General features: G+C 43.3%; 2 protein-coding genes across 2 annotated transcripts in view; one reads left to right on the plus strand and one right to left on the minus strand.

Moving 5' to 3' along the window:
- LOC134662781 (proton-coupled amino acid transporter-like protein pathetic) overlaps nucleotides 1-27,581 on the minus strand; it is a 42,019-nt gene that overhangs the window by 11,497 nt on the left and 2,941 nt on the right. The window contains exons 2-6 of the mRNA XM_063519078.1: nucleotides 25,770-25,886; nucleotides 24,729-24,879; nucleotides 2,902-3,023; nucleotides 1,923-2,007; nucleotides 936-1,180 (exon numbers count right to left, since the gene is read on the minus strand). Coding sequence (XP_063375148.1) covers nucleotides 936-1,180; nucleotides 1,923-2,007; nucleotides 2,902-3,023; nucleotides 24,729-24,879; nucleotides 25,770-25,886 — 720 coding nt within the window. The remainder of the gene's footprint in view (nucleotides 1-935; nucleotides 1,181-1,922; nucleotides 2,008-2,901; nucleotides 3,024-24,728; nucleotides 24,880-25,769; nucleotides 25,887-27,581) is intronic.
- LOC134662802 (very long chain fatty acid elongase 4-like) overlaps nucleotides 1-27,581 on the plus strand; it is a 115,741-nt gene that overhangs the window by 10,828 nt on the left and 77,332 nt on the right. The gene's annotated exons all lie outside the window — the stretch shown is intronic.

Genomic DNA, 27,581 nt, shown 5'->3' on the forward strand with positions numbered 1-27,581 from the left:
TTGCGTGTTTAGAAATAATGCAATGGAAATGAAAAACAATCCTACAAAACTGGAAAACAATAAACATGATAGGCAATTAGGCATTACCCTCACGGATGACTCACGTTAGACCGGGCCGGGTCAGGGCGGCAGCTTCCGGCGCTTCATTATCTATGGAAAGCATCACGTGATCACGTGTCATAGAAAGTAACCAATATTTTTTTATAACAATGAAACGAAAATTTTAGTAATACTTTTTGTGATTTTAGTGTTTGTGATTTTTGAGAAAAAGAAATATTATATTAATAGTTATTTTTTCTCTATTAATTTCTTGCCTTCGGCTAGGTTATTTATAATAATTATGTTTATTTATTTATTATTATATGTATTGTAACTATATAATTTCCAAGTAGGTATCGTAATCCGAGTAAAGCAGAAGGTAGGTTGCTAGCATATAATAATTTGAAGCATGGAATTATGCCATTGTTCTAAATATAGTAAATCAATAATAATAATAATAGCCCAAGCTACCCTTTCATTCAATAAACATCAGACGCTTCACGGATATTGGCAAATATATTCTTTAGAGCCTTCTTTATATCTTTGGAGTACTTTATGTTGGCAAGTCCAACAGAACTCTGTATTCTCCGTTACCATGGAACCATCAAACTTTCACTTAAAAACAAAAAACTCAAAAATAAAATTAACGTTTCCCCAGAGATAAGACCTACTTAGATAATTTTAAAGTTTATTCTTAGAAGCAATGTCTAAAGCTATATTGCTGCCCGGATTTTTGATAGCAGTGCAGTCGGCAGTACTGTCGCACTGCAATACTGCAGTAGAAATGCTGGAGCAGTCCGAACCCGAATGTAACCTTACTGCCTGCGCAAGCTTTGCGCTACTTTCGTTGCCGATAACGTGTTTTTCTGCTGATCGGTGGCAGTGTTAAACCTTACCTGACGAAGAGAGGCCACTGCGAAACTTTAGCAACCATCTCCCTCTCACTGACCGGTGGCAGGTCAGAGAAAATGTAGTACATGGTGATGCCAAACACGATGACGATGAGCGCGTTCGCCAGACCAGAAACTGGGACCAAGTACTTCAGGTTCCTAATCTGACATAACAGTACTAGTGGTACTAGGGTAAGTACGCAATACGTCTGAATGGAAAATTGGGATTCCGGCACTAGCACATCTATTACCTGAAATTATACAAGCATTTTTATAGAGTTACACAGGATGCTTTTTCAACCCTTAGCCATATTTCGCGAGTTGAATATTGTCGGTTTTGGACAAGACTTCCAGAAGGTAACTTACAAAGTGCAATTCACTAAAGGGTCCCACTGATTACCAGTCCGCCTCGACACATCGACATCGACAGTGACATCGGCCTGTCAGTTGTTCGGAACTGTTAACTTTTTGTTCTAACTGACAGGCCGATATCGTCCGGCGGACTGTTAATCAGTGGGCCCCTTAAGAGGGGGCTAACGCAAAATTTTAACGCATATCTTTTGTTCCTTTCAAATTTCCTGGCTTTACGCCCCCTCTTAATGAATGTGTGCCTACAATGTACTTTTCAAAAATATTTGTCCTTAATACAAAGATCTAAATACATAATATAAAGATAGAATGAGATATTATAAGAAAGGGGGAAAATTTTAATATACAACGGCCATAAAATGCACCCGAGCAAAGAAAATTATCTTACAGAGTGTGTACTTAACAGGTAACTTTAGGGTTTGACGGCTCGGCCTCGATATTGCGCGACCAGCGGCGGTGGCGGCAGCAATCATAGGTTGGAGCAAGACACAAGCGATTGGACCTTTCGTTCCCACCTATCGGTCGCGCAATGTCGTGGCCGAGCCGTAAGTTTTATTTTTAAGACGGTCAACCGCTGAAATGTATTAGTCTAACAACTTACACTAAACGCGATTGAATACAAACCTCTTTAAAAGATGAAGCAATAAATACAACGTACACACACAGGACACTTATATACGTTAGTAGCAGTGAAAAATCCACCAGCCCTCTAAAAAGACAGAAACATGTGTCACATATAGGTACATTTATACAAGACGTAAACAGACTAGAATTAAGAATGGAGCGTTAAAGCTCTCAACTTAAATGATTAGGTACCTACGAGTAACATTAAAATTTAATGTGGGCATGTATTTAATGATTAAATACATGCCACACCGTTAATTCGAATCATTTTATGGGCATTTTCACTTTAAATGTACCTACCATTTACTTTTTTTCGAAAATCCTTCAAGTTTTTGGTAATTTCTACACAGAATCACGAGGACTATCGATTTAGAAAGAAAAGAAATGTGTCTCCAAAAAAATACTTTTTTGTAACGCATTTTCACATACATTTTGTATGGACCGTTACAAAACACATTGAAATTGTCTCTGAATGATGAATTTAATAGTGACTTTTGTTTAGTTAGCAAGTTCCATAGAATGACACTTTAGACGTTAGCGTATAAAGGGGCCCACTGATTACCAGTCCGCCGGACGATATCGGCCTGTCAGTTCGGAACTGTCAAATTTTTGTTCTAACTGACAGGCCGATACCTATCGTCCGGCGGACTATTAATCAGTGGGCCCCTTAAGTCAGTGTTGACACTGTCAGTGACTCGTGGTAAGTGTAAGGCCTGAGTGGACGCTCGAAGCGGAGCGTGCAGCGTGGCGTCGGGCACACAAGTGATTTGAGCAGCGTGCTAATAAGGCCGTTCCTATACGCTTGCATTTGTTTAACATGCACGCCGCACGGCCCGTACCGCTGCACGCCCGACACGAGCGGCCTTAGTGCACTCTGCTCAAATTACTTGTGAGCCCGACGCCACGCTGCACGCCCCGCCGAACGCTCCGCTTCGAGCGTCCACTCAGGCCTTACACTAAGGGTGCTTAAGATACTAACTTGAAAAAGTTGCTCCACGGCCTCAGTTCTTTAGGGCCGTACTCGAAGGCTGCGGCACACGTCTCGGAGAAGCTCATGGATGGCTTCTTGGCATCCACGCATACTTCTTGTGATATTTTAACCTAAATTGAAAATTACTTTGTTTTAACCATATTAAATTAAACTAGGGAACAAATAAAATTATTTCTATGAAATATTTTTATTCGTTTTAAACGTACTGGTGCTCGACGCGGTCCCAGTACATGCCATCTTGAAACTTAAGTCATTGTCAATAGAGGTGACAGCAGGGTGTCATCTATTGGGCATTAGCATGTCGAGCGCTAGTGTGTGACGTTTACCTTAGTGTGTGACGGTGGATTTGGTGACTTTTTCTTTAATGTATGTCCAATGAAAGTTCCTATTTTGCCCGAGTAATAATAAGCCATTGTATTTCTATGATAGTCTAGATGCGGCTTTATTAACCAATGTTTTAACTTTAAAGTCGGTGTTTAAATTTAAGAACTCATTTTTACTTTATACTGATACGTAATATTGCTCTGCAAAACGTGCAGGCGCTTTTTCTTTTTATTCTATGTATGTGTCAATTTAGACATTACACTTGTACTAAAACCAGGAAAGCCGTTTTTAATTTTTACTCCTGTAATACTCCACAACATGGTCCTGGAACGAGCCGGATTAAGAATATACAGAAAATAATCCAGATTATATGATAAAAGGAGTTGACGAGTGAATAAATTAAGAAATTCGTCCGACAATAAAGAGATCAAGCTGACTTGGGAAAGGAGGATCGTGTTCACGTGGGCTTGCCGGACTTGAAGACAGAGTTAAGCCTTCAGTGTTCTTAATTTTCACCCATCACTCGTCATACAGGTAGTAATTAAGTATAAGGATACGATTTAATACGGTTAGTATCATTTTAATTGTTTAATTTAACCACGTAACTAACCGATAGGTTAACCTTTGTCACGTCAGATTGCTACTTCACTTTAAATTTATTTCGTAATTAGTTAATCTGTATTAGTTATTCACTGATATTTGCCTAGGCTTTTAATTAACCAATAAATCTACGAACTGTGAAATAAGTAAATCATTATTTAACTGGACGATTAGACATACCTATGTAGGTGTTAAATAAAACAATAGGTTAGCTTTCACCTCGAATCGTATTAAATAATTCTTTCAAAACATTAAATTTATATACAATTATTAGTGTTAAAATTTAAACTAAGTAAATAAAATCAATATACACGTGAATAAACTGTTAACGTAGTAAAACTTAGGCACAACTGTACTTTCATACATTGCTTATACATTTAAGTTAATTTTGCATTGTATAACATTTCAGTTGACAACACACGCCTCTCAAAATGACCGAAGAAAAGGAATTAATCAAAAAACGTGGCAGTTACAAAGGCCGGCTAACTAACTTTTCAAACTACATGAATTCTTTGGAAAGTTCTTCACTTACCTCTGTTGCCGCCAATGAGTTGCAGTTAAGAATAAGTAGAATGGAAACCTTATTTAGTGAGTACGATGAAGTGCAGCTAAAGTTAGAATGTTTGGCGGCAAGCATTGATATTCAGTTATCTGAGCGAACTGAGTTCGAAACCCAGTACTTCAGTGCAATTGCTAAAGCGCAAGATATGTTAACTTCATTTAATAAAAATCAAGAAGACCTGGGTAGCGAACGTGCAAGTATCTCAAGTGCTAGCAATCATAAGCTAGTTAAACTTCCCGTCATACAGTTGCCAAAATTCTCAGGTTCTTACGAAAATTGGCTCGAGTTTCACGACACATTCCTAAGCTTAATTCATTCAAATGACGAAATTGACGAGATAAATAAGTTTCATTATTTGAGATCGTCATTGGATGGTTCAGCGGCAGTGGTTGTTAAATCGGTCGAATTTTGTTCTAAAAATTATCAAACTGCATGGAAGCTCCTATGTGATCGTTTCGATAACAAGCGTTTATTGCTACAAAATCATGTTTCAGCAATCTTTAATATCGAAACAATTACCAAGGAGTCTTCATTTGCGTTAAAACGTATGATCGACCAATTGAACAAAAACTTGCTTGCCTTAGAATCACTCGGCGAACCAGTAAAACAATGGGATACGTTACTCATTTACATTGTGTCACATAAGTTAGACGCTAAGTCGTATCGGGAATGGGAAGAATACAAAGGTCGCTTAGATAAAGATAAGCCAATCACTCTCGAAGCGTTTTTAACATTCATGCGAAATCGCTCTGATTTATTAGAAACGTTGGAACTGTCCACAAATAACACTGCCGGTCGAGTTAACACTTCTCACAAAAACACTCCGAAACTGAAAACCATGTCCGTACAAGATACGAAACAGAACACTGTCGCTAAGTGCCCAAAATGCAGCGGTGAACATTATTTACCTAGTTGTTTACAGTTTCTCGCCCTTAGCAACGCTGCGCGATTGGAATTGTTACCCAGTTTAAAGGTTTGTTATAACTGTTTACGCGGTGGACATTATGCTAATCATTGCAAAAAGCCGGGATGCAAGTTATGTAAGCGAAAACATAACACGTTAGTTCATGTTACCGATTGCAAATCTAGATCGAGCGGTGACTACGCGTCCGGCCGCGGCGAGGAGGATAATTCAACTAAAAATAATAAATCGATTTTTCCTGGTAATCAATTATCACCTGCCGCGCCCGTCGCATCTCATTCTGGCTTAGGAAATTGTTCATATGATTCCTCGCCCGCCTCTGTACAGGCATTATCGGCCCAAATGGTTTCAAATTCGCGACAAGGGAAACATGGTATGCTTGCGACTGCGTTAGTAAAGGTTTACGATAGCAACAATAAAGAGCATGTCGCTCGCGCCATGTTAGACAATGGTAGTTTTGCATGTCTAACATCTCAGAGTTTTTGTGAGAAATTAAATTTACCAACGAATCAAATTAACACGTCTGTTCTTGGTATAAATAAACAGACTACTAAAATAGCAGAAATGTGTCTACTTCCTATTAAATCTTTAAATGACACATATTCAGTAACAGTAAATTGTTACGTCATGCCATCTCTTACTGATGACGTCCCATGTCGTCAAATTGATTTGACGGATCTTAATATCCCAAGCGACATTTGTTTGGCCGATCCAAACTTTTATAAACCTGCACCTGTCGACATAATATTAGGAGCTGAAGTGTTTTGGGACTCGTTTCCTACACAGCCTCAGATCATCAGACTAGGTACCGGACTGCCGATGCTCTGTGAAACTCGGTTTGGCTTTTTGGTTGCTGGTCGGGCAATTACCGACTTTCTGCCTTCCAGTATGCAGTGCTTTTTTGCTTCTGGTCTCTCGCACACAGGTAATAATGATTTAAAATGTAACGACGACATCCAAACCCAATTAACGCGGTTTTGGCAACTCGAAGAGGTTAGCCATAAGTCGTCTCATTATTCACCTGAGGAGAAAATGTGCGAAGAACATTTCGTTGAAAATACTACGCGGCTAGCCGACGGACGATTCTGTGTCAGGCTTCCTTTAAAACAAAGCGAAAGTGTTTTAGGCGACTCATTCCAACGCGCAAAGCATTGCATGCTATCATTGGAACGTAGAATTAAAACCAAGCCCTCATTTAAAAGTTTATATACTGATTTCATGGCAGAGTATGAAAGTTTGGGTCACATGTCGCATGGTAGGCAGGCTTTAAGGGTAGAAAAGGGTTATTATATACCCCACCATGGTATTTTGCGTGACAGCTCCACGACAAAGCTACGTGTCGTATATAATGCTAGCAGCCCGTCTACCTCAGGTATCAGTCTGAATGACATTCAGATGGTCGGACCCACTGTGCAAGACGACCTTCTGTCTATCCTTATCAGATTCAGGCAGCACCGATACATCATTTCTTCGGACGTGGAGAAGATGTACCGTCAGATATGGGTGCATCCTGACGACCGCCACCTCCAAAAAATTCTTTGGCGCAGCTCGGAGGCCAAGCCACTATTAGTGCACGAGCTCAATACTGTGTCCTATGGGACAGCCAGTGCTCCCTTCCTAGCCACCAGGTGTCTCAAGCAAATAGGCTTAGATTGTGAAGATGAGACAGTCAAAGAAATCATCATTCATGATTTTTATGTAGACGACCTGCTGACAGGAGGAGATGAGCTTACTGGGGTGGAAGAGATTCGCCATAAAGTGACTCAAGCACTTTCTTCCGCAGGAATGAACCTGCGTAAGTGGAAGTCAAACGAGCCTCGCCTTCTAGGTGAACCCTCTCAATCCTCCGTGGATTTGAATATGGGATCAAATGAGCCCAGCAAAACGTTAGGCTTAGGCTGGCATCCTGTGTCCGATGAGCTGTATTTTCCTATAGGAAAACTAGTTTCCAAAGGAAATACCAAACGCGACATGCTCTCAGTGATTGCTCAGATCTTTGATCCGTTGGGACTTCTGTCTCCATTCGTAATCACCATGAAAATGCTACTGCAGCGATTATGGCTGCAAAAGATTACATGGGAAGAAGAACTGTCTCCAGAGATCACTAAACAATGGTTAGAACTCTTGGAAGGATTGCCGGCGCTGAATGATGTGAGAGTCCCTCGTCATGTCATTTGCAACTCACACGTAGCCTTTGATCTACACATCTTCTCAGATGCATCTGAACGCGCGTACGGCGCTTGTGTGTACGTACGTAGTGTAGACAAGGAAGGTCAGGTGTTGGTTAGGTTATTGATCGCAAAAAGTCGAGTCAGTCCGATTAAACCTACGACTATACCTAGACTTGAATTGTGTGGTGCTCTGGTTAGTGCTCATCTGTATGATAAGGTCATGACCTCACTTCGAGCTCAGGTAAGAAGCACGATATTTTGGACCGACTCGACTATAGTGTTAGGTTGGTTGAAGATGATGCCAAGTAGGTTGCAACCCTTTGTTAGGAACCGAGTGTCGGACATTTTAGAAATCACCGGCAGTTGTACTTGGAGGCATGTTCCAACGGACCAAAACCCAGCGGACTTAATTTCCCGTGGATTGCATGCAAGCGTTATAGACTCATTAGATTTGTGGTGGTCGGGTCCCAGTTTCTTGCAACAAGACGTGGCTCAGTGGCCCTCGAATCCTATCACAAAACAATGCGATGAGCTGCCTGAAACCCGCGTTGAGGTTTCATTGCACGTCAACATAATTAATGAGCCATTAATAGATTTCAATCGTTACTCTAACCTCTCGCGGCTCATTCGTGCTTTTGCATACGCTCTCCGTTTCATTAAAAAATGCCGCAAAAATGCAACGTCGACGTCGTCCACGTACCTCAATCATGACGAATTAAATAATTCATTAAAGGTAATTACCAAACTCAGTCAGAGCGAATCATTTTCAGAATATGATATATTATCCAAAAAACAAAATTTACCAAAAAAGAGCAAGCTCTTGAAATTCAACCCATTCCTAGACAACGACAACTTAATTCGTGTAGGAGGCCGTCTTTCCAATTCAGAATTTCCATACGAGAAAAAACATCCCATTATTATACAGTCCACACATCGATTCACAAAATTATTATTTAATCAGGAACATAAAAGGCTTCTCCATGCACCGCCCCAGCTGTTGTTAGCAATAATTAAAGAAACCTACTGGCCCATAGGGGGTCGTAATTTGGCAAAGGCTTGCTACCATCAATGTGTGCGATGTAAAATCATGAAGGGACAAGTAATTGCTCCATTGATGGGGAATTTGCCAAATTCTCGGTTGTCACCTGGAGGCTACCCGTTTAGGAATGTGGGCGTGGACTACGCAGGTCCACTCATGGCAGCCAGCCGTCAAGGTCGTGGTTGCGCACTAGTAAAAGTTTATGTTGCTATTTTTATATGCTTCACAACCAAGGCGATACATTTAGAATTGGTGGGAGATTTAACTAGTAAAACTTATTTGTTAGCACTGTCTCGCTTTATGTCTCGACGGGGACAGCCAGATAACGTGTATTCCGATAACGGCACTGCATTTGTCGGAGCCTATAATGAAATCACAAAATTTCTGAAGGAAAACTGCAACTCTTTGGCTGAGACGTTAGCTAGTGAAAATACTAGATTTCATTTTCTGCCTGCTTATGCACCTCACTTCGGGGGTCTTTGGGAGGCGGGTGTCAAATCAGTTAAATTCCATTTGCAACGAGTGTTGGGCAACTGTAACTTAACTTATGAACAGCTTAACTCTACACTCATCAATATTGAAGCCTTGTTGAATTCTCGGCCACTCACGCCTCTGTCATCACACCCGGACGATCTCTCAGCGATCACCCCTGGACATTTTCTTGTCGGACGCTCACTGACGTCATTGCCGGTGCAGGATCTGCGGGACCATACTTATCAGCATCTGTCCCGATTCCACCGAATCGAACAACTCCGTCAACATTTCTGGGCTCGTTGGACTAAAGAGTACGTTCCAGAACTGCAACAACGAATCAAGTGGAGACTCAACCATGAGTCCCTTAAGAATAATACCCTCGTTGTTCTGAAGGAGGACAACCTTCCTCCGTTGAAATGGAGACTGGGACGCATTGTAGCCATTCACCCTGGACAGGATGGCATATCTCGAGTGGCTGATGTGAAGACAGCTGGAGGAGTCGTTCGACGCGCTTTCAGCAAGATTTGTCCTCTTCCTGTGGCTACCGATTCTGCTTGAAAGGCTTCCTTTCAACCCCGGGGGCATGTTTAAATTTAAGAACTCATTTTTACTTTATACTGATACGTAATATTGCTCTGCAAAACGTGCAGGCGCTTTTTCTTTTTATTCTATGTATGTGTCAATTTAGACATTACACTTGTACTAAAACCAGGAAAGCCGTTTTTAATTTTTACTCCTGTAATACTCCACAACAGTCGGTGCCAAGCCAGATTTTGTAGCAAGCAATTCGACCAAGTCCGTAGGGCAGGTAAGCTCACAGCACAGAGTAAAGTTTGATTGAACCGCCATCTTGCTACTGAATTGGGCCGCCTTTTTCGTAAACAAGTTCATTCCTCCAAAGTTCGGTCTATTGACTCATGTCATGTTCAGTGTAAAATCTTAATTTGTTTAAATAAATACCTAAGTTTTTAATTCCTAAAATGTTGTTATGCTTTATCAGTTTTATCACGTTAATTGCCACTTTTACAACTATTAACAAATTATTTTCAACTAAAGGTATTTAAGTAAAAATGTTGACAGCTGGCACATACGACGTTCAACAGTTCAGCTTTCCAAAGTTATTTTCAAGTAAATTGAGTCAGGTACTTGAAAGCTTAACAAGTTCCACTGGAGAAGCAAAAAGCAATTAACATTGTGATTAATTAGAAGAAGGATTACATTACGTTGCACTGTTATAAAACGAAAACAAATTAATACAAATTTTGTTATTGAGATATTATTACTATAATAGAAGCCATACGCATACCAAACAATGAAAATACGAACAAAACGTCGTAAGCGCCTTAAACGTATGGCGATTACACGTTTAGGTCTCGAGATTCATGCTCCGCTTCTATGGTTTGTTGTCAAAACAATATCAACTCACGGCGCAAAATACTGGTTCTCTGTGCCGGTGTATAATAATTATTAGAGTTAAAATAAGTTAAGTTGCTTATGCCGTCGGTATATTTTCATTTCTGAGAATAAATAAGACGACATCTTAAAAAAAGTCTTTATCCCGAACAAGGAACGGTCAGCAATCAGTATTAGGTAATAATTAAGTAGCGTATTGAAACAATGCGCCAGAAGTATCTGCCATCCTCGATTATTTTCAATTAGGGATATATCTCGACAGTTTGCATTTGAAGTTATCTGTAACAGTTTAATCTTTCCTTAGAGACATCTATTTTCGTTAAGCTATCAGAAAATGGTAGATAATATTGACGCATAATCTGATAAGCTACGTTTGAAGCTGACTGAACAAGTACAGGCTTCTTTGACAATTTCATTATGAGTTGAAGAAGCGGATGCGGCCCTGGTTACATCGGCGGTACTGGCGACGGGTCACGGGCATTGACATCCTATATGTCGAGCGTAGACTGTAGCTTTTTTCTTTATATTTGTTCTCCGAAGTGAAGAAACGCAAGTCAGGAACGCGCCGGCCGCTATGTTGCCCAGAAGTCCGCTTTACCTCCAATTTACCACCAATTACCGGGATGTGTTTATGTGGAATAAAAACACATATTTAACTTTAATAATACTGGAGAGTGTTCAAGCAAAGTGCTTGGGTGGGTGAGTAAAACTCTCTGAATAAGCAACCAAGATCGGGGTTTATATAGGCAGAATATCCCGTCGTAGGTACTTTTCCAGCAACTAGGGAGTGTTACATGGAGAGTCAGTTTTATTTATTTCGACCAATCACCTTAATCTAATACATTTTATTAAATACAGTGATACAAGACTTAAAACTAAGCACATAACATTCCACACAATACATTAACATGATATAAACGGTAAAAAACACATAAAAGTAAAATTACACGAAATTACACGTAAAATCAAGATTAAACTAAAACATGCATGATTAAGAGCTATTCACGACAGTCTCCCCCACGTGTGCCAACACCGTCTTCATGTGAGGAGTGGATGGGTATAAGCCGGGAAACTGGGCGGCGGACGTCACCTGCGCGGGTGCGAACAATGGCCACTCTTACATGGCCATCCGGGCCGGAAAAGAGCTGGACGATTACGCCTCTGGGCCACGTTCCTCGTGGCATGGAGCTATCCGCTACGATGACTACGTCGCCTTCATGCAGTTTTTTCACGTTCTGATGAGCACCAGGCCGGGGGAGGAGGCTGGGTCGGTATTCCCGCTGCCAGCGCCTCCAAAAATGGTCGGCTAGCGTTTGCGCTGTTCTCCACGAAGAGAGTGACATAGTTGCGTCTGTGAAGACGCCCAGTGGCGACATGGAGCTCGATCGACCGATAAGAAAGTGATTCGGCGTCAGGGCTTCGATGTCTAAGTCTGGATTCACTGGTGTCAGCGGTCTAGAATTGACTATGTGCTCTGATTCTAACAATAACGTATGTAGAACTTCTTCGTGGGGTGCTCTTTCTTTCAGAACTACTTTTAGTGCGGTTTTTACGCTGCCCACGAGCCGTTCCCAGGCACCGCCAGCGGAGGGGTTGCCGGGTGGAATTTTCTTCCATTTTATGGCTCGCTCGGTCAAAAAGGGCTTGAGAATGTCGGGCAGCGTCTTTATGGCCTCTGCTAGTTCTCGTTCCGCGCCGCAGAAGTTGGTGGCGTTGTCGGAATAGAGAACTGTAGGCGTGCCGCGTCGCACTATCATTCGGCGTAGCGACAGTATCATGGAGGATGCCGAAAGTGAGGCGGCAAGCTCCAGATGTACAGCTATTTTGTGTAGCGGAGATTTCTTCGGAAGTGGCCGCCCAGTTTCCAGCAGCTTAATTTCCTCTGGAAAGGCGGTATGTTGACTCCGTCGTATTAGCAATATCTCTGCTAAACCTAAATGCCCCTTATTAACCTCTGTTTTCTTAGGTAGCGATAAGGCCTTAAATGCCTCGGCGGCAACCAGAACACTAGCGGTGGCGCGAACTACTTGTGCGTTATCTATGAATGATCGCCACGCGGGTGCGAGCGAGACGGGTATAGGCGAGTCCCAATCGACTCCCGTTCTCCATATCTCTGGCATTAAGGTTTTCCCTAACACCGATATGGGCCTTACGTAATGGATCGGATCGAATATCGACATCGCGCTACTCGTGACCTGCCGTTTTGTAGGTAACTTTTGACCGTTAATGACGTCTTCGGGCGTATTTCGAAAGTTTACGTTGCAACCTAAGGTGTCACGCTTGTGATTCCATTTCAAACCTAAGGTACGTTCGCTCTCGTTCGCGCCTAACAGAGACGTTTCCTCTTTGCTATTAACTACGTCAGCAATTACCGCAGGATGGTTCGATGCGAACCCGCGAAGTTCGAATGACGCGCGCATATTAAGCTCGTAAACATCGTTTACTACGCGTCTAGCGTCCTCTTCGGACGTGTCGAGGGCGATCAACATGTCGTCCATGTACGTATTCTTTATCGTTTTTTCAGCTGCGATCGGATATTCTTTACTATGCGTTTTTGCGTTTTCGTTTTTGACGTATAACGCGGTTGTCGGCGACGCTGCCGATTCAAATATAAGCCGCTTCATCCTATATTCTTGCGGTGGAGAGGTGCGGTCCTCCCCCCGCCAAACGAAACGTAACGCATCGCGATCTTGCTCTATTATTTCGATCTGTAAAAACATCTCTTTGACGTCGGCTATCACCGCGATTTTGCCTTCGCGGAAGCGCACTAATACGCCAAAAAGTGACTCTAACAGGTCGGGGCCAGCCAACAGCGCGCTATTCAGCGAGCGTCCGTGAGCTGTGGCGGCCGCGTCCCAAACTAATCGCATTTTGCCGCGTTGCGGGTGAAAAGTTGGGAAATGCGCTAGATACCACGTCCGGGGTGCATCGGGGGGCGGCGGCGAGTCCATTTTCTCCGCGTAACCTTTGTCAAGCAAATTGTTCATATGCTTCGCATATTCGGCTTTAAGATTCGCATCGTGGTCTAGCTTTCGTTCTAGACTGTGCAGCCGTTTCAATGCTTGCGCTCGGTTATCGGGGAGTTTCTCGTCATCTGATCGCCACAGTAAGCCCGATCGATACCTATTCTCTCCCGGTATCTTTTCGCAGGTGGCTTTTAATAAATCTAGCGCGCGTTGGTCGGGATCGGCCCGAGGTAACTTCTGTGAAACGCCTAATGATTCTATGTCAAAATGCCGTTTCATAAGCTGTAAGGCCTCGTCCTCCGCGGTATTAGGCCGTGCGTGCCCTACAAACTGTACCGCGGCGCGACGTGTACGGTCGGGACCGTGTAAAACCCATCCTAGCCTGGTTAAACTCGCGACCGGAAGGTTAGGCGGACCGTCTATAATTTGCCGAGTAACGATGAGATGCCAGTTATCTTGACCTATCACGATAGTAGGTACTGCGGGAGGGTAACTTAATTCGTCCGCGATTTTAGATAAATGATCGCACTTATCCACTAAGTCTCGCGGTACGCCCTGCGCTCCTAAACCTACATCGCAAACTGTGTACGTCTCCATCATTTCCATATGTCGGCTACAAAAACCCCGTATTGCGACCCGTAACGCATACGAATCTGGGTCTCGTACTACACCGCCTATGCCTTCTATCTCTAACGTTTCACCGCGTACGCGCGGCGCGATTCTGTCCGCAGTTTCGTGTAGCATCAAAGTCATTGCCGCGCCTTCGTCAAGTAGCGCAAGGGTTTGAACGGTACCTAACGGTCCCGACACCTCTACAGGCATGATTTTGAGATACGTCTGCGGCAGTCTAACATTGAGTACTGCAGGTGCCGCCGGAGCACTATTACCGTTCGCGGACGCGGCCGCGCTTAATCCGTGTAATAGTTTGTTATGTCCGGCTTCGCACTGATTCATGCCACACGCGACATATTTACATTTAAAAGACGTACGGTGATTCGCGCCTAAACATCTAAAGCACAATCTAGCACCCTTTGCCAAGTCCCATCGCTCAGATATAGTCGCGGCTAGAAATTTCGAACACGCACTAACTTTGTGTTCTTTGCCGTTCTTACATATGGCGCACGCATCGCGCGAGACAGAGACAGACGATATCTGTCGTTTGGGCTTAGCTCCGGTTGACGCTGGCTTTTTCTTTAAATTACCATCGCGGTGCTTCACTTGAGCTATAGTCGATTTACTAGGACGCGATCTACTTCCCGTATCACGTGTGTATGTTTCGTGGGAATCTGACTCCGAATCCGAACTATATTCACGGTAGAACGCGGGGGCGCGAGACCCAGAGAGAGCTTGGCTCGATCGTCTCGGTTCGTGCACAGAGGAAACCGCATTCACTGCATTCCGTGATTTCGAATCCGACCTATCGTCACGGTAGAACGCGGGGGCACGAGACCCAGAGAGAGCACGGCTCGATCGTCTCGGTTCGCGCACAGAGGATACCGCATTCACTGCATTCCGTGATCTATTGGACGGCTTATGTCGGTTTACGCGCTTGGCCGCAGTGCTAATTTCGTTAAGAAACTCGGATATCGCAACTAACCCGGGTGATTCTACGTTAGACTGCCTGTATTTGGCCCATTCATAGCGCACTATCAGATTCAATTTATCCACGATATTATTTACAAGCTCAGGCGCGTGTAAATATTGTTCTTGACGCAACGATCGAATGGTGGCGACGGCGTTCGCGATATGCGCGGCAAATGAGGCGATATTCGCATTGTCTTCGGACAAACGCGGCATGCGTTTGATGTTATGTATTTCCGTAAGAACAATTTCCTCAGGGTCGCCGAACTGCCGTTCTAGCGCTTCCATTATTTCGTACGGATCCTGAACCGTATACATGATTGATTTTACGGCGGTCCGAGCTTCGCCCTTAAGTGCGCGCCTAATCCGACTCACGTTATTGACGGCACTAAACATGGGCGACGTATCCTCGAACTCTGCCCTAAATGATATCCACTCGGTGATATCTCCGCCGAATGCGGGTAATTCTGGCGGTTTATGGTACATTGGCGCGTAGGTACCGTGCGGTACCTCTAAAAAGCGCGGTTGAGGTCTGCTAGCCCGATCGGCGGCTGCACGTGGCGCGGTCTCTTTCGGCGGCGGGATTTTAACGTTTTCACTCGCGATCTCGCGCTGTAACCTAGCTTGTCGTTCTACCCAACTTCTAGTCCGTTCTTCGACGGTCGCGTCACTGCTGCCGACAGACTGCGCCTTCAGTTGCGCAACCTGCAGCCTTAACTTTGCAGTGTCGGACTCTGCCTTAGCAACGGTTAGAGTGGCTTTATGAACCTCGAGCTCGGCCATTAGCACGGCTAATTTTTTATCGCGTTCCCTATTTACCGATTCGCGATTTCTCTTTGACGATTCGCGATCAGACGGCGCCCGCGGCGGCGGCGCGACATCGGTGTCTTTATGCACTAGCGTATTTGACCTACTGCGAACTAATACCGTATTGTCGAACGCTTCCGAGTGTACCGACTCGTTCTCACCGGTAGTGTTCCGGTTGCCACTGGTGCCCTTGCTCCACGTATTGGTCTCGCCGGACGTAGTCTTTCCGGCCGAGGGGGTAGGGGTGTCCATGTTCGGTGCGGGGGCAGGCTGGCCCTTGGTGCGCGAGCGAAGGCTCCGTGCTTCCTTTTCGGACATCTTCTTCTTGGAACCACTTCACTTTACACTTTACACACGCGGGGGGTCCCTAACTATATACCTGCCTACGCCTATGATCTGACGTTACAGAGCGCAACGTCGATGCCCTAAGCGTGGATCCCTCGTGGCACTGAGTCTCCCGCAATGGCAAAGTGCAATGCCTAGAGCGTTTGAAAGCAGTGTGTTGGTATCAACCATGTGACACATGCAACGAAAGTTGCCAGGACACGTGAGTGGAGGTAAACCTACAACACTGCACGGTCCGTCCGGCAAGCCGGTAATTGGGGTATGGAAAGGTTATTGGGGTAGGGTCTGAGTCGGATTAGGCGCGCACTTAAGGGCGAAGCTCGGACCGCCGTAAAATCAATCATGTATACGGTTCAGGATCCGTACGAAATAATGGAAGCGCTAGAACGGCAGTTCGGCGACCCTGAGGAAATTGTTCTTACGGAAATACATAACATCAAACGCATGCCGCGTTTGTCCGAAGACAATGCGAATATCGCCTCATTTGCCGCGCATATCGCGAACGCCGTCGCCACCATTCGATCGTTGCGTCAAGAACAATATTTACACGCGCCTGAGCTTGTAAATAATATCGTGGATAAATTGAATCTGATAGTGCGCTATGAATGGGCCAAATACAGGCAGTCTAACGTAGAATCACCCGGGTTAGTTGCGATATCCGAGTTTCTTAACGAAATTAGCACTGCGGCCAAGCGCGTAAACCGACATAAGCCGTCCAATAGATCACGGAATGCAGTGAATGCGGTATCCTCTGTGCGCGAACCGAGACGATCGAGCCGTGCTCTCTCTGGGTCTCGTGCCCCCGCGTTCTACCGTGACGATAGGTCGGATTCGAAATCACGGAATGCAGTGAATGCGGTTTCCTCTGTGCACGAACCGAGACGATCGAGCCAAGCTCTCTCTGGGTCTCGCGCCCCCGCGTTCTACCGTGAATATAGTTCGGATTCGGAGTCAGATTCCCACGAAACATACACACGTGATACGGGAAGTAGATCGCGTCCTAGTAAATCGACTATAGCTCAAGTGAAGCACCGCGATGGTAATTTAAAGAAAAAGCCAGCGTCAACCGGAGCTAAGCCCAAACGACAGATATCGTCTGTCTCTGTCTCGCGCGATGCGTGCGCCATATGTAAGAACGGCAAAGAACACAAAGTTAGTGCGTGTTCGAAATTTCTAGCCGCGACTATATCTGAGCGATGGGACTTGGCAAAGGGTGCTAGATTGTGCTTTAGATGTTTAGGCGCGAATCACCGTACGTCTTTTAAATGTAAATATGTCGCGTGTGGCATGAATCAGTGCGAAGCCGGACATAACAAACTATTACACGGATTAAGCGCGGCCGCGTCCGCGAACGGTAATAGTGCTCCGGCGGCACCTGCAGTACTCAATGTTAGACTGCCGCAGACGTATCTCAAAATCATGCCTGTAGAGGTGTCGGGACCGTTAGGTACCGTTCAAACCCTTGCGCTACTTGACGAAGGCGCGGCAATGACTTTGATGCTACACGAAACTGCGGACAGAATCGCGCCGCGCGTACGCGGTGAAACGTTAGAGATAGAAGGCATAGGCGGTGTAGTACGAGACCCAGATTCGTATGCGTTACGGGTCGCAATACGGGGTTTTTGTAGCCGACATATGGAAATGATGGAGACGTACACAGTTTGCGATGTAGGTTTAGGAGCGCAGGGCGTACCGCGAGACTTAGTGGATAAGTGCGATCATTTATCTAAAATCGCGGACGAATTAAGTTACCCTCCCGCAGTACCTACTATCGTGATAGGTCAAGATAACTGGCATCTCATCGTTACTCGGCAAATTATAGACGGTCCGCCTAACCTTCCGGTCGCGAGTTTAACCAGGCTAGGATGGGTTTTACACGGTCCCGACCGTACACGTCGCGCCGCGGTACAGTTTGTAGGGCACGCACGGCCTAATACCGCGGAGGACGAGGCCTTACAGCTTATGAAACGGCATTTTGACATAGAATCATTAGGCGTTTCACAGAAGTTACCTCGGGCCGATCCCGACCAACGCGCGCTAGATTTATTAAAAGCCACCTGCGAAAAGATACCGGGAGAGAATAGGTATCGATCGGGCTTACTGTGGCGATCAGATGACGAGAAACTCCCCGATAACCGAGCGCAAGCATTGAAACGGCTGCACAGTCTAGAACGAAAGCTAGACCACGATGCGAATCTTAAAGCCGAATATGCGAAGCATATGAACAATTTGCTTGACAAAGGTTACGCGGAGAAAATGGACTCGCCGCCGCCCCCCGATGCACCCCGGACGTGGTATCTAGCGCATTTCCCAACTTTTCACCCGCAACGCGGCAAAATGCGATTAGTTTGGGACGCGGCCGCCACAGCTCACGGACGCTCGCTGAATAGCGCGCTGTTGGCTGGCCCCGACCTGTTAGAGTCACTTTTTGGCGTATTAGTGCGCTTCCGCGAAGGCAAAATCGCGGTGATAGCCGACGTCAAAGAGATGTTTTTACAGATCGAAATAATAGAGCAAGATCGCGATGCGTTACGTTTCGTTTGGCGGGGGGAGGACCGCACCTCTCCACCGCAAGAATATAGGATGAAGCGGCTTATATTTGAATCGGCAGCGTCGCCGACAACCGCGTTATACGTCAAAAACGAAAACGCAAAAACGCATAGTAAAGAATATCCGATCGCAGCTGAAAAAACGATAAAGAATACGTACATGGACGACATGTTGATCGCCCTCGACACGTCCGAAGAGGACGCTAGACGCGTAGTAAACGATGTTTACGAGCTTAATATGCGCGCGTCATTCGAACTTCGCGGGTTCGCATCGAACCATCCTGCGGTAATTGCTGACGTAGTTAATAGCAAAGAGGAAACGTCTCTGTTAGGCGCGAACGAGAGCGAACGTACCTTAGGTTTGAAATGGAATCACAAGCGTGACACCTTAGGTTGCAACGTAAACTTTCGAAATACGCCCGAAGACGTCATTAACGGTCAAAAGTTACCTACAAAACGGCAGGTCACGAGTAGCGCGATGTCGATATTCGATCCGATCCATTACGTAAGGCCCATATCGGTGTTAGGGAAAACCTTAATGCCAGAGATATGGAGAACGGGAGTCGATTGGGACTCGCCTATACCCGTCTCGCTCGCACCCGCGTGGCGATCATTCATAGATAACGCACAAGTAGTTCGCGCCACCGCTAGTGTTCTGGTTGCCGCCGAGGCATTTAAGGCCTTATCGCTACCTAAGAAAACAGAGGTTAATAAGGGGCATTTAGGTTTAGCAGAGATATTGCTAATACGACGGAGTCAACATACCGCCTTTCCAGAGGAAATTAAGCTGCTGGAAACTGGGCGGCCACTTCCGAAGAAATCTCCGCTACACAAAATAGCTGTACATCGTACTAGAAACCATTTTATTAAATTGTATTATGCACATGCAGAGCACAGAACGGTTTTTTACAGTACTTAAAGAACAAACTTGTAACTAACCTTCCCTCAACTCAAGCTGCACTTCACAAACATACGTTGCGTGCAGCGTACCATGTGAGCTAAGTACGAATGAAGGCGAATAGACCTTTTCAGGGTTCCGTACTCAAAGGGTAAAAACGGGACCCTATTACTAAGCCTCCGCTGTCCGTCTGTCCGTCCGTCTGTCCAAACGGAACATAACTGGTAAACATCCGACTGTATCTCATGAACCGTGATAGCTAAGCAGTTGAAATTTTCACAGATGATGTATTTCTGTTGCCGCTATAACAACAACTACTAAAAATAGAATAAAATAAATATTTAAGTGGGGCTCCCATACAACAAACGTACATTTTTTGCCGTTTTTTGCGTAATGGTACGGAACCTTTCGTGCGCGAGTCCGACTCGCACTTGTCCAGTTTTTTGTGAATATATACACATATTTTTAAAATAGATAAAGTAAATACCCACAAAATACTTAAAATTTACTATGATTTACATGCTTCTTGGTCTATAAAATAAATAAATAAAACTAAGCCAACTTCTGAACATGGATCTCATAAACTGCTTAACCGATTTTGATGCGGTTTTCAGTATATGATGAAAAATGTGTTTAATTTTATGGTAGAGTACTTTTTTCTAAACATTATTCAATGTGGAAGACACTATTTGCACAAATAAACCGTAAAAGGAAAAAATAGGTTTTCAATCTTTTCACACTATTTTTCTTTAATAATATTCTGTTTTTATTTTTTTTATAATTAAGAATGTAATTTTCTTTCAATTGGCACCAAATTTAACGAAATTGGATGATCCGTGAAGCTTGTAGGATTTTTTTTTCTGTTTTTAACAGACCTCGCTTCACCTCGGCCTCTAAGAGACGAAATTACGGGTTCCTCGAAAAAAAATGTTTTAATGGGCCTCCACTATCATCGTGCAGAGCGGCTTGCTTTCCTCCAAAAGTGCAGCTTTTTTTTCATAACAAGCATGACTAATTACAGACGTAATTAGAATGACAGAGAAAAATGCCCGCAATTTGCGGATTACGGTTTTCGCGGTAGGCCCTCTGACGTCAAATTGTAAAACGAAATCGTAAAATCGACAGGCCATATTTAAAAAAATCATTTTATAAGGATTTAAAAAACATCTTTAGGTTTTTTAATCGTTTTTTTTTTTTAATTTTGTATCATGATTTAAAAATATACATAACGATTAGGCAACCATTCTCTTCCAAATTTTCGCAGTCAATATGTTGCGCTGCACGCCGTCCGGTTTTTTTAATTTATAATTTGTTGTTTTGCATAAGCAATGGTTTAATTTTTCTGGATTCCCTTTGCTTTGAATATATTCCTCATTATTTTACTTTCCTTTGAAAGTTAAAGAATTTGTTGAGTGTTTTTTTTATATTAACTATTAAGTAAGTATATATATTCATATCAAAACTGCACTGTGCCTAATAGATTACAAAAAAATAACTGTGGTTAAATTTATATTTCAATCATATATTTTTGGATTGTCATTTAAAAAAAACTTGTCAATGGCAAGTAGGTAGGTACTCATTACGATTTTTCTTAGTTATGATTTAATGATGACGAAAATTATGTTTTATAAAGTAGTTAGGGTGACTGCTATAATAATAGTAATTGGGCACTAAATAGTAATTGGCCTTTCCGAACAAATCAGAAAGCAACAAGCCAATTGAAACCTTATTGTTAAGAACGTTCTCTAGCACTTATTTTAATTATAAATACATTTTCATCGATTTTTGTTTATTAGTATATTCCATAAATTAAATGGACATATTCTTGCCATTCCATGTAACATATTTTCACCGCACTCTCGCCATATTCAAATTAGTAGTGTAGGGTACCGATTAAAATCAGCTCTATTACCCTTAGTTTCCAGTAGTCATTACCAATTAAGTACCAGTCATCTAACTTGGTTCTCAGAAAACATTGTAGATTATCCTTGTCGTTAAAGGGCCGAATTTAAGGTTGCATCTGCCTCGCGCTCGGCGTGATTTACAGCTCACATTAATAATACAATATCTGGGTGACTGAGCTTCGCTCGGAAAACATATGAAAACTCGAAAATGCGCGTTTTCCCAGAGATAAGACCTAGCTAGATCGATTTTTCGCCCCCGAAAACCCCTCTATAGCAAATTTCATCGAAATCGTTAGAGCCGTTTCCGAGATCCCCGAAATATATATATATATATATATATATATATATATATATAGTATTTTATGCAACCGTTGTTTAAAAGAGGTCAAATAAAAAAAGCGGCCAAGTGCGAGTCGGACTCGCCCATGAAGGGTTCCGTATTTAGGCGATTTATGACGTATTAAAAAAAAACTACTTGCTAGATCTCGTTCAAACCAATTTTCGGTGGAAGTTTACATGGTAATGTACATCATATATTTTTTTTAGTTTTATCATTCTCTTATTTTAGAAGTTAGGGGGGGGGGGGGGGACCACATTTTACCACTTTGGAAGTGTCTCTCGCGCAAACTATTCAGTTTAGAAAAAAATGATATTAGGAACCTTAATATCATTTTTGAAGACCTATCCATAGATACCCCACACGTATGGGTTTGATGAAAAAAACAATTTTGAGTTTCAGTTCGAAGTATGGGGAACCCCAAAAATTAATTGTTTTTTTTTTCTATTTTTGTGTGAAAATCTTAATGCGGTTCACAGAATACATCTACTTACCAAGTTTTAACAGTATAGTTCTTATAGTTTCGGAGAAAAGTGGCTGTGACATACGGACGGACAGACAGACGGACATACAGATTAAAAACTTACCTGCCTGGAGGAGGAGTAGGAGCCTGCCTACGAATTTGTACATAGGTACCAGTAGCCGTAGAGACAAGCGGCTCTTAGTGTGCTTAGGCAAAAAAAAAAACTATCAATAAGTTAGGACAATGATGCCTACGTGAAAAAAGGGGCGACCCCAGGTCCGGCGCATATTTAGTGTAAGACACGTCGTTAGCCACACAGCGAAGCAACGCGAGCAGCGTTATAGGCACAAGCTCATCGGAACCATCTACCGCAAAAGTACTGCAAGTTCCCGGCCCTAATTCTGCATCCAAAAAGGAGTCGAACAGGATGATCGACCCACTATCTCCAAAGCTGTTTACCTCTTGCCTACAGGAAATCGTCCAGAAGCTGGTGGCTAAATGGGAAACAATGGGCATTGACGTCGGCGAAATAAGGTTGAAAAACCTGCGTTCTTCCGACGGCATAGTCTTGTTTTCCCACACTGCACCTCATTTAGAGAAAATGTAAGACCTTAGGCCAGCAAGTCTTGAAGTCGGATTCGAAATGAACAGGACAAAAACCCAGTTAATGGTCAATGGAGTGAAACGTAGGGTCACGGTAGATGGGCAGGATATACAATTTTGTTGACGAATACACCTGCATGGGCCAGATAGAATCATTCGATAATATGCAGTCCAAGGAAATCGATCGACGCATCGAAAACGCCTGGACAACCTTCTGGTCCACGAAGGGCCATCTTCCACTGGCATCAAAACACAAACACTTCAACATGTGTATCCTTGCTTATCCTAACAACCTACAGCGCATAAACTTGGTCATTAACAGAAGCCCAATAATAGTCCCAACTCAAGAATATGACAGTACTAAAAATCGCCATGTAAATAAAACTTAGCCAAATTTAAAAACTTGAATCTCATAAACGGCTTAACCGATTTTGATGCGGTTTTCAATATATGATAAGAAATATGTTTGATTTTATCATTTAGTGCTTTTTGTAGACTTCTTTCTATATGGAACACACTATTTGCAAAAATAAAGTGTAAAAGGAAAAAATAAGTTTTAAATTTTTAACCATTATTTTTGTATTGACATATTTTGTTTTAATTTTTTTTACGATAAAGAAAGTCATTTTCTTACAATTGATATCAAATTTAACGAAATCAGATGATCTGTAAAATTTGTAGGATTTTTTTTCTGTTTATAACAGACCTCGCTTCATCTCGGCTCCTAAGGGACGAAATTACCGGTTCTTCGAAAAAAATCGTTTTATTGAGCCTCCACTATCATCGTGCAAAGCGGCTTGCTTTCCTCTCAAAATGCAGCTTTCGGGCAAAAAAGCTTCATAACCAGTAAGACTATAATGAGAGTAAAAGATAAAGATCCCCGCAATTTGCAAATTTCGGTTTTCGCGGTAAACCCCCTGATTTTTAGGGTTCCGTACCCAAAGGGTAAAAACGGGACCCTATTACTAAGACTCCGCTGTCCGTCCGTCCGTCCGTCCGTCCGTCCGTCCGTCTGTCACCAGGCTGTATCTCACGAACCGTGATAGCTAGACAGTTGAAATTTTCACACATGATGTATTTCTGTTGCCGCTATAACAACAAATACTAAAAACAGAATAAAATAAAGATTTAAGTGGGGCTCCCATACAACAAACGTGATTTTTGACCGAAGTTAAGCAACGCGTCGGGCGGGGTCAGTACTTGGATGGGTGACCGTTTTTTTGCTTGTTTTTTGTTGATGGTGCGGAACCCTCCGTGCGCGAGTCCGACTCGCACTTGGCCGGTTTTTTGCTACACGTCGTGGGGTTCAGGCGGAATGTTTCGAAGTCGGGTTGAGACTTTCGTGATACAATTGTTTTGGTGATATTTGGTCTTGGTCTTTTGTTTATTTGTTAGGTACAGTCAGCAGCAGAAGTTGCTAAGCGCACCTCGCCGGTGTTCAAAATTACTTACTTTTGACGACCGGTCTGGCCTAGTGGGTAGTGACCCTGCCTGTGAAGCCGCGGTCCTGGGTTCGAATCCCAGTAAGGGCATTTATTTGTGTGATGAGCACAGATATTTGTTCCTGAGTCATGGTTGTTTTCTCTATGTATTTAAGTATTTGTATATTATATCTATCGTTGTCTGAGTACCCACAACACAAGCCTTCTTGAGCTTACTGTGGGGCTTAGTCAATTTGTGTAAAAATGTCCTATAGTATTTATTTATTTATTTATTATTTATTTTATTTACTTGGACACGATTATTCTCTTACCAATAAAGTCGCGTCAAGATCATTTTGAACACCTGCCCGCTTAGCAACTTCTGCTGGTGACTGTATATCTTGTTTATAGTTGCAAATCAGTACAGAGGTCTTACCAACACAGATATAGTGTGTGTGCAGAGATATCCGGCCAGTAAAGTGCCTATAGAACCAGCTACGATTCCAGAGTTCTTGAAAGCTGCCGGCATCGCCAGAATGCCGGAACCGAGGCATGCTTTCAGCAGGTGAAGTATTGAGCCAATTGTACTGAAAAAAAAGTTTTGTTGTACGAATTGAGGGCTACGGGAGAGCGAGACCTGCAAAACCAAGTGTGGTCAAGATCCTCAGTACATAGGTATTGAATTTCATAAAATTGTACCTATGTCCGTGACAACAAAGTAACAGGCAAAGTGTCGAATACCAAAAGACGAGCTCTTTAACGGGATGAAGGCCCAGAGATTGTAAGCGGAACATGCTTCCACCTGCCACGACACGTCGACCACGACCCAATGGTCAAGTGATCGAATACAACCTGGTCATGTGTCTTAAAAGCGAACCGGATGGCCGCATGCCCGAAGGCAAATACCTATCATAGATTTTGAAAGCCGAGGGCCGAGGTCAACGTAAAGCCAAATCATCATCATCTTCCTCGCGTTGACCCGGCATTTTGCCACGGCTCATGGGAGCCTGGGGTCCGCTTGGCGCACGCTTGGCCACTAATCCCAGGAACCAGCGTAGGCACTTTTTACGAAAGCGATTGCCATCTGACCTTCCAACCCATAGGTTAAACTAGCCCTTATTGGGATTAGTCAGGTTTCCTCACGATGTTTTCCATCACCGAAAAGCGACTGGTAAATATCAAATGATATTTCGTGTAAGTTCCGAAAAACTCATTGGTACGAGCCTGGGTTTGAACCCGCGACCTCCGGATTGCGAGTCGCACGCTCTTACAGCTAGGCCACCTTCCAGAGATCCTAGGTCAGTATTTTAAACAATTGGGGCATTATCTATGAAAAGGGACCTTATTGTCGATGGCGCTTACGCCTCACAACGACGCGCGGCATTGTATTTATAGCGAAGCATCGTTAATAATGGCGTAAGCGCCATCGACAATAAGGTACTTTTTCATAGATAACGTTCAATTTTCAGGCACTTACGAGTTAGGGTGCTGGAGTTCACGGTTTTCGAACGGGTTGTATGGCTTCTCATTCTTTTGATCACACGTCGCTATGCTCAACGATGATTCGAAACCTTGGTTGTCTTTTAAATTGGCTCTGAAACGAAACAAATAGACTTAATTAACATTAGTTACTGCCACGACAAATCACGGCGTCGCACCACAGTGCACAGGCCCAAATCGAGAACAGTCAGATATTTTTATACTACACTAGCGACCCGCCCCGGCTTCGCACGGGTTAACAAATTATACATAAACCTTCCTCTTGAATCACTCTATTAAAGAAACTGCATCAAAATCCGTTGCGTAGTTTTGAAAATCTAAGCATACATATAGACAGACACACAGCGGGAAGCGACTTTGTTTTATACTATGTAGTGACTACCCGTACCTTGATACGGTATGTTGCTATGGATCTGAACATTGGGTCCAGAGGAAGAGAAAGATCGAAGATGAGATGGGCAGATACCATAGCAAAAGACATGAGGGCATTGAGGGCCTGCGACGTTTCAGTAGACGACTTGTCCGATCGCGCGTATAATAATAATGCTGATGAGAGAGAGAGAGAGACTACACGTACCTACCTTGGTGTAAAAAAAAACTAGAGGTGCCACGAATATTCGGCAACTGTTCGGTATTCGGCCTATTCGGCCAATTTGCCGAATATTCGGTATTCGGCCGAATGTTGCCTACTACTCGGCCGAATAACGAATATCTGTTGCCCCTACCTAAAAAGAAAAATTACACAAAAAAAAATACCAAAAATTAGGTATATTTAATATTTAAAATATATTATTGGAAAGTTGTTAAATAGGCCCTTTTTAGGGTTCCGTACCCAAAGGGTAAAAACGGGACCCTATTACTAAGACTTCGCTGTCCGTCCGTCCGTCCGTCCGTCTGTCACCAGGCTGTATCTCACGAACCGCGATAGCTAGACAGTTGAAATTTTCACAGATGATGTATTTCTTTTGCCGCTATAACGCTATAAGATTTAAGTGGGGGTCCCATACAACAAACGTGATTTTTGACCGAAGTTAAGCAACGTCGGGCGGGGTCAGTACTTGGATGGGTGACCGTTTTTTTGCTTGTTTTGCTCTATTTTTTGTTGATGGTGCGGAACCCTCCGTGCGCGAGTCCGACTCGCACTTGGCCGGTTTTTCAAGCATTTGTTGATTATGAAATATTTTATTTTTATCATTGGGTCTGATTTGATTGACTCTAACTACTTACATTCATTAGTTCGGTTTTACAAAAAATATAATTATCTTAGCAAACGTTGTGCTTTGTTGGCGAACAGTGTTCATAATAATTGTGACTCACAATGTTCGCATCTCATGCCGAATATTCGGTATTCGGCCGAAAGAGTGGCCGAATATTCGGTATTCGGCCAAAACCACTATTCGGGGCATCTCTAAAAAAACTCCAATTTTAAAAATCTCAACTTAGTCTGATTTTAACATCGGTGAATATTTCTTGCAATTAGTTAAGACTTATATAAGAGGCAACAGGAGTGGTCATTTCTCCATACAAACGTACTCGACTATTTCCTCCGTGGGTTTTGTCAATATCTGTGTCGGACCGTTTAGCTTTTTTTGATATTTTGGTTTTTTAAGGCGCTAGAGGCATTCAAAAATGGCCAAAATGGCCTAATTGACTATGCCGCAATGAGAGGCGTGGTATTCAAAATTGATATCAATTAGCCAAAAAATCAAAACGGTCCGACACAGATAATTTCATAATCATTTAGATTTCCAAATTTGGTTACGATTGGTTAAGTTTTGGAGGAGGAAAC

The sequence above is a fragment of the Cydia amplana genome, chromosome 3 (genome assembly GCF_948474715.1).
Source record: "Cydia amplana chromosome 3, ilCydAmpl1.1, whole genome shotgun sequence".
Classification (NCBI taxonomy): Eukaryota; Metazoa; Arthropoda; class Insecta; order Lepidoptera; family Tortricidae; genus Cydia; species Cydia amplana.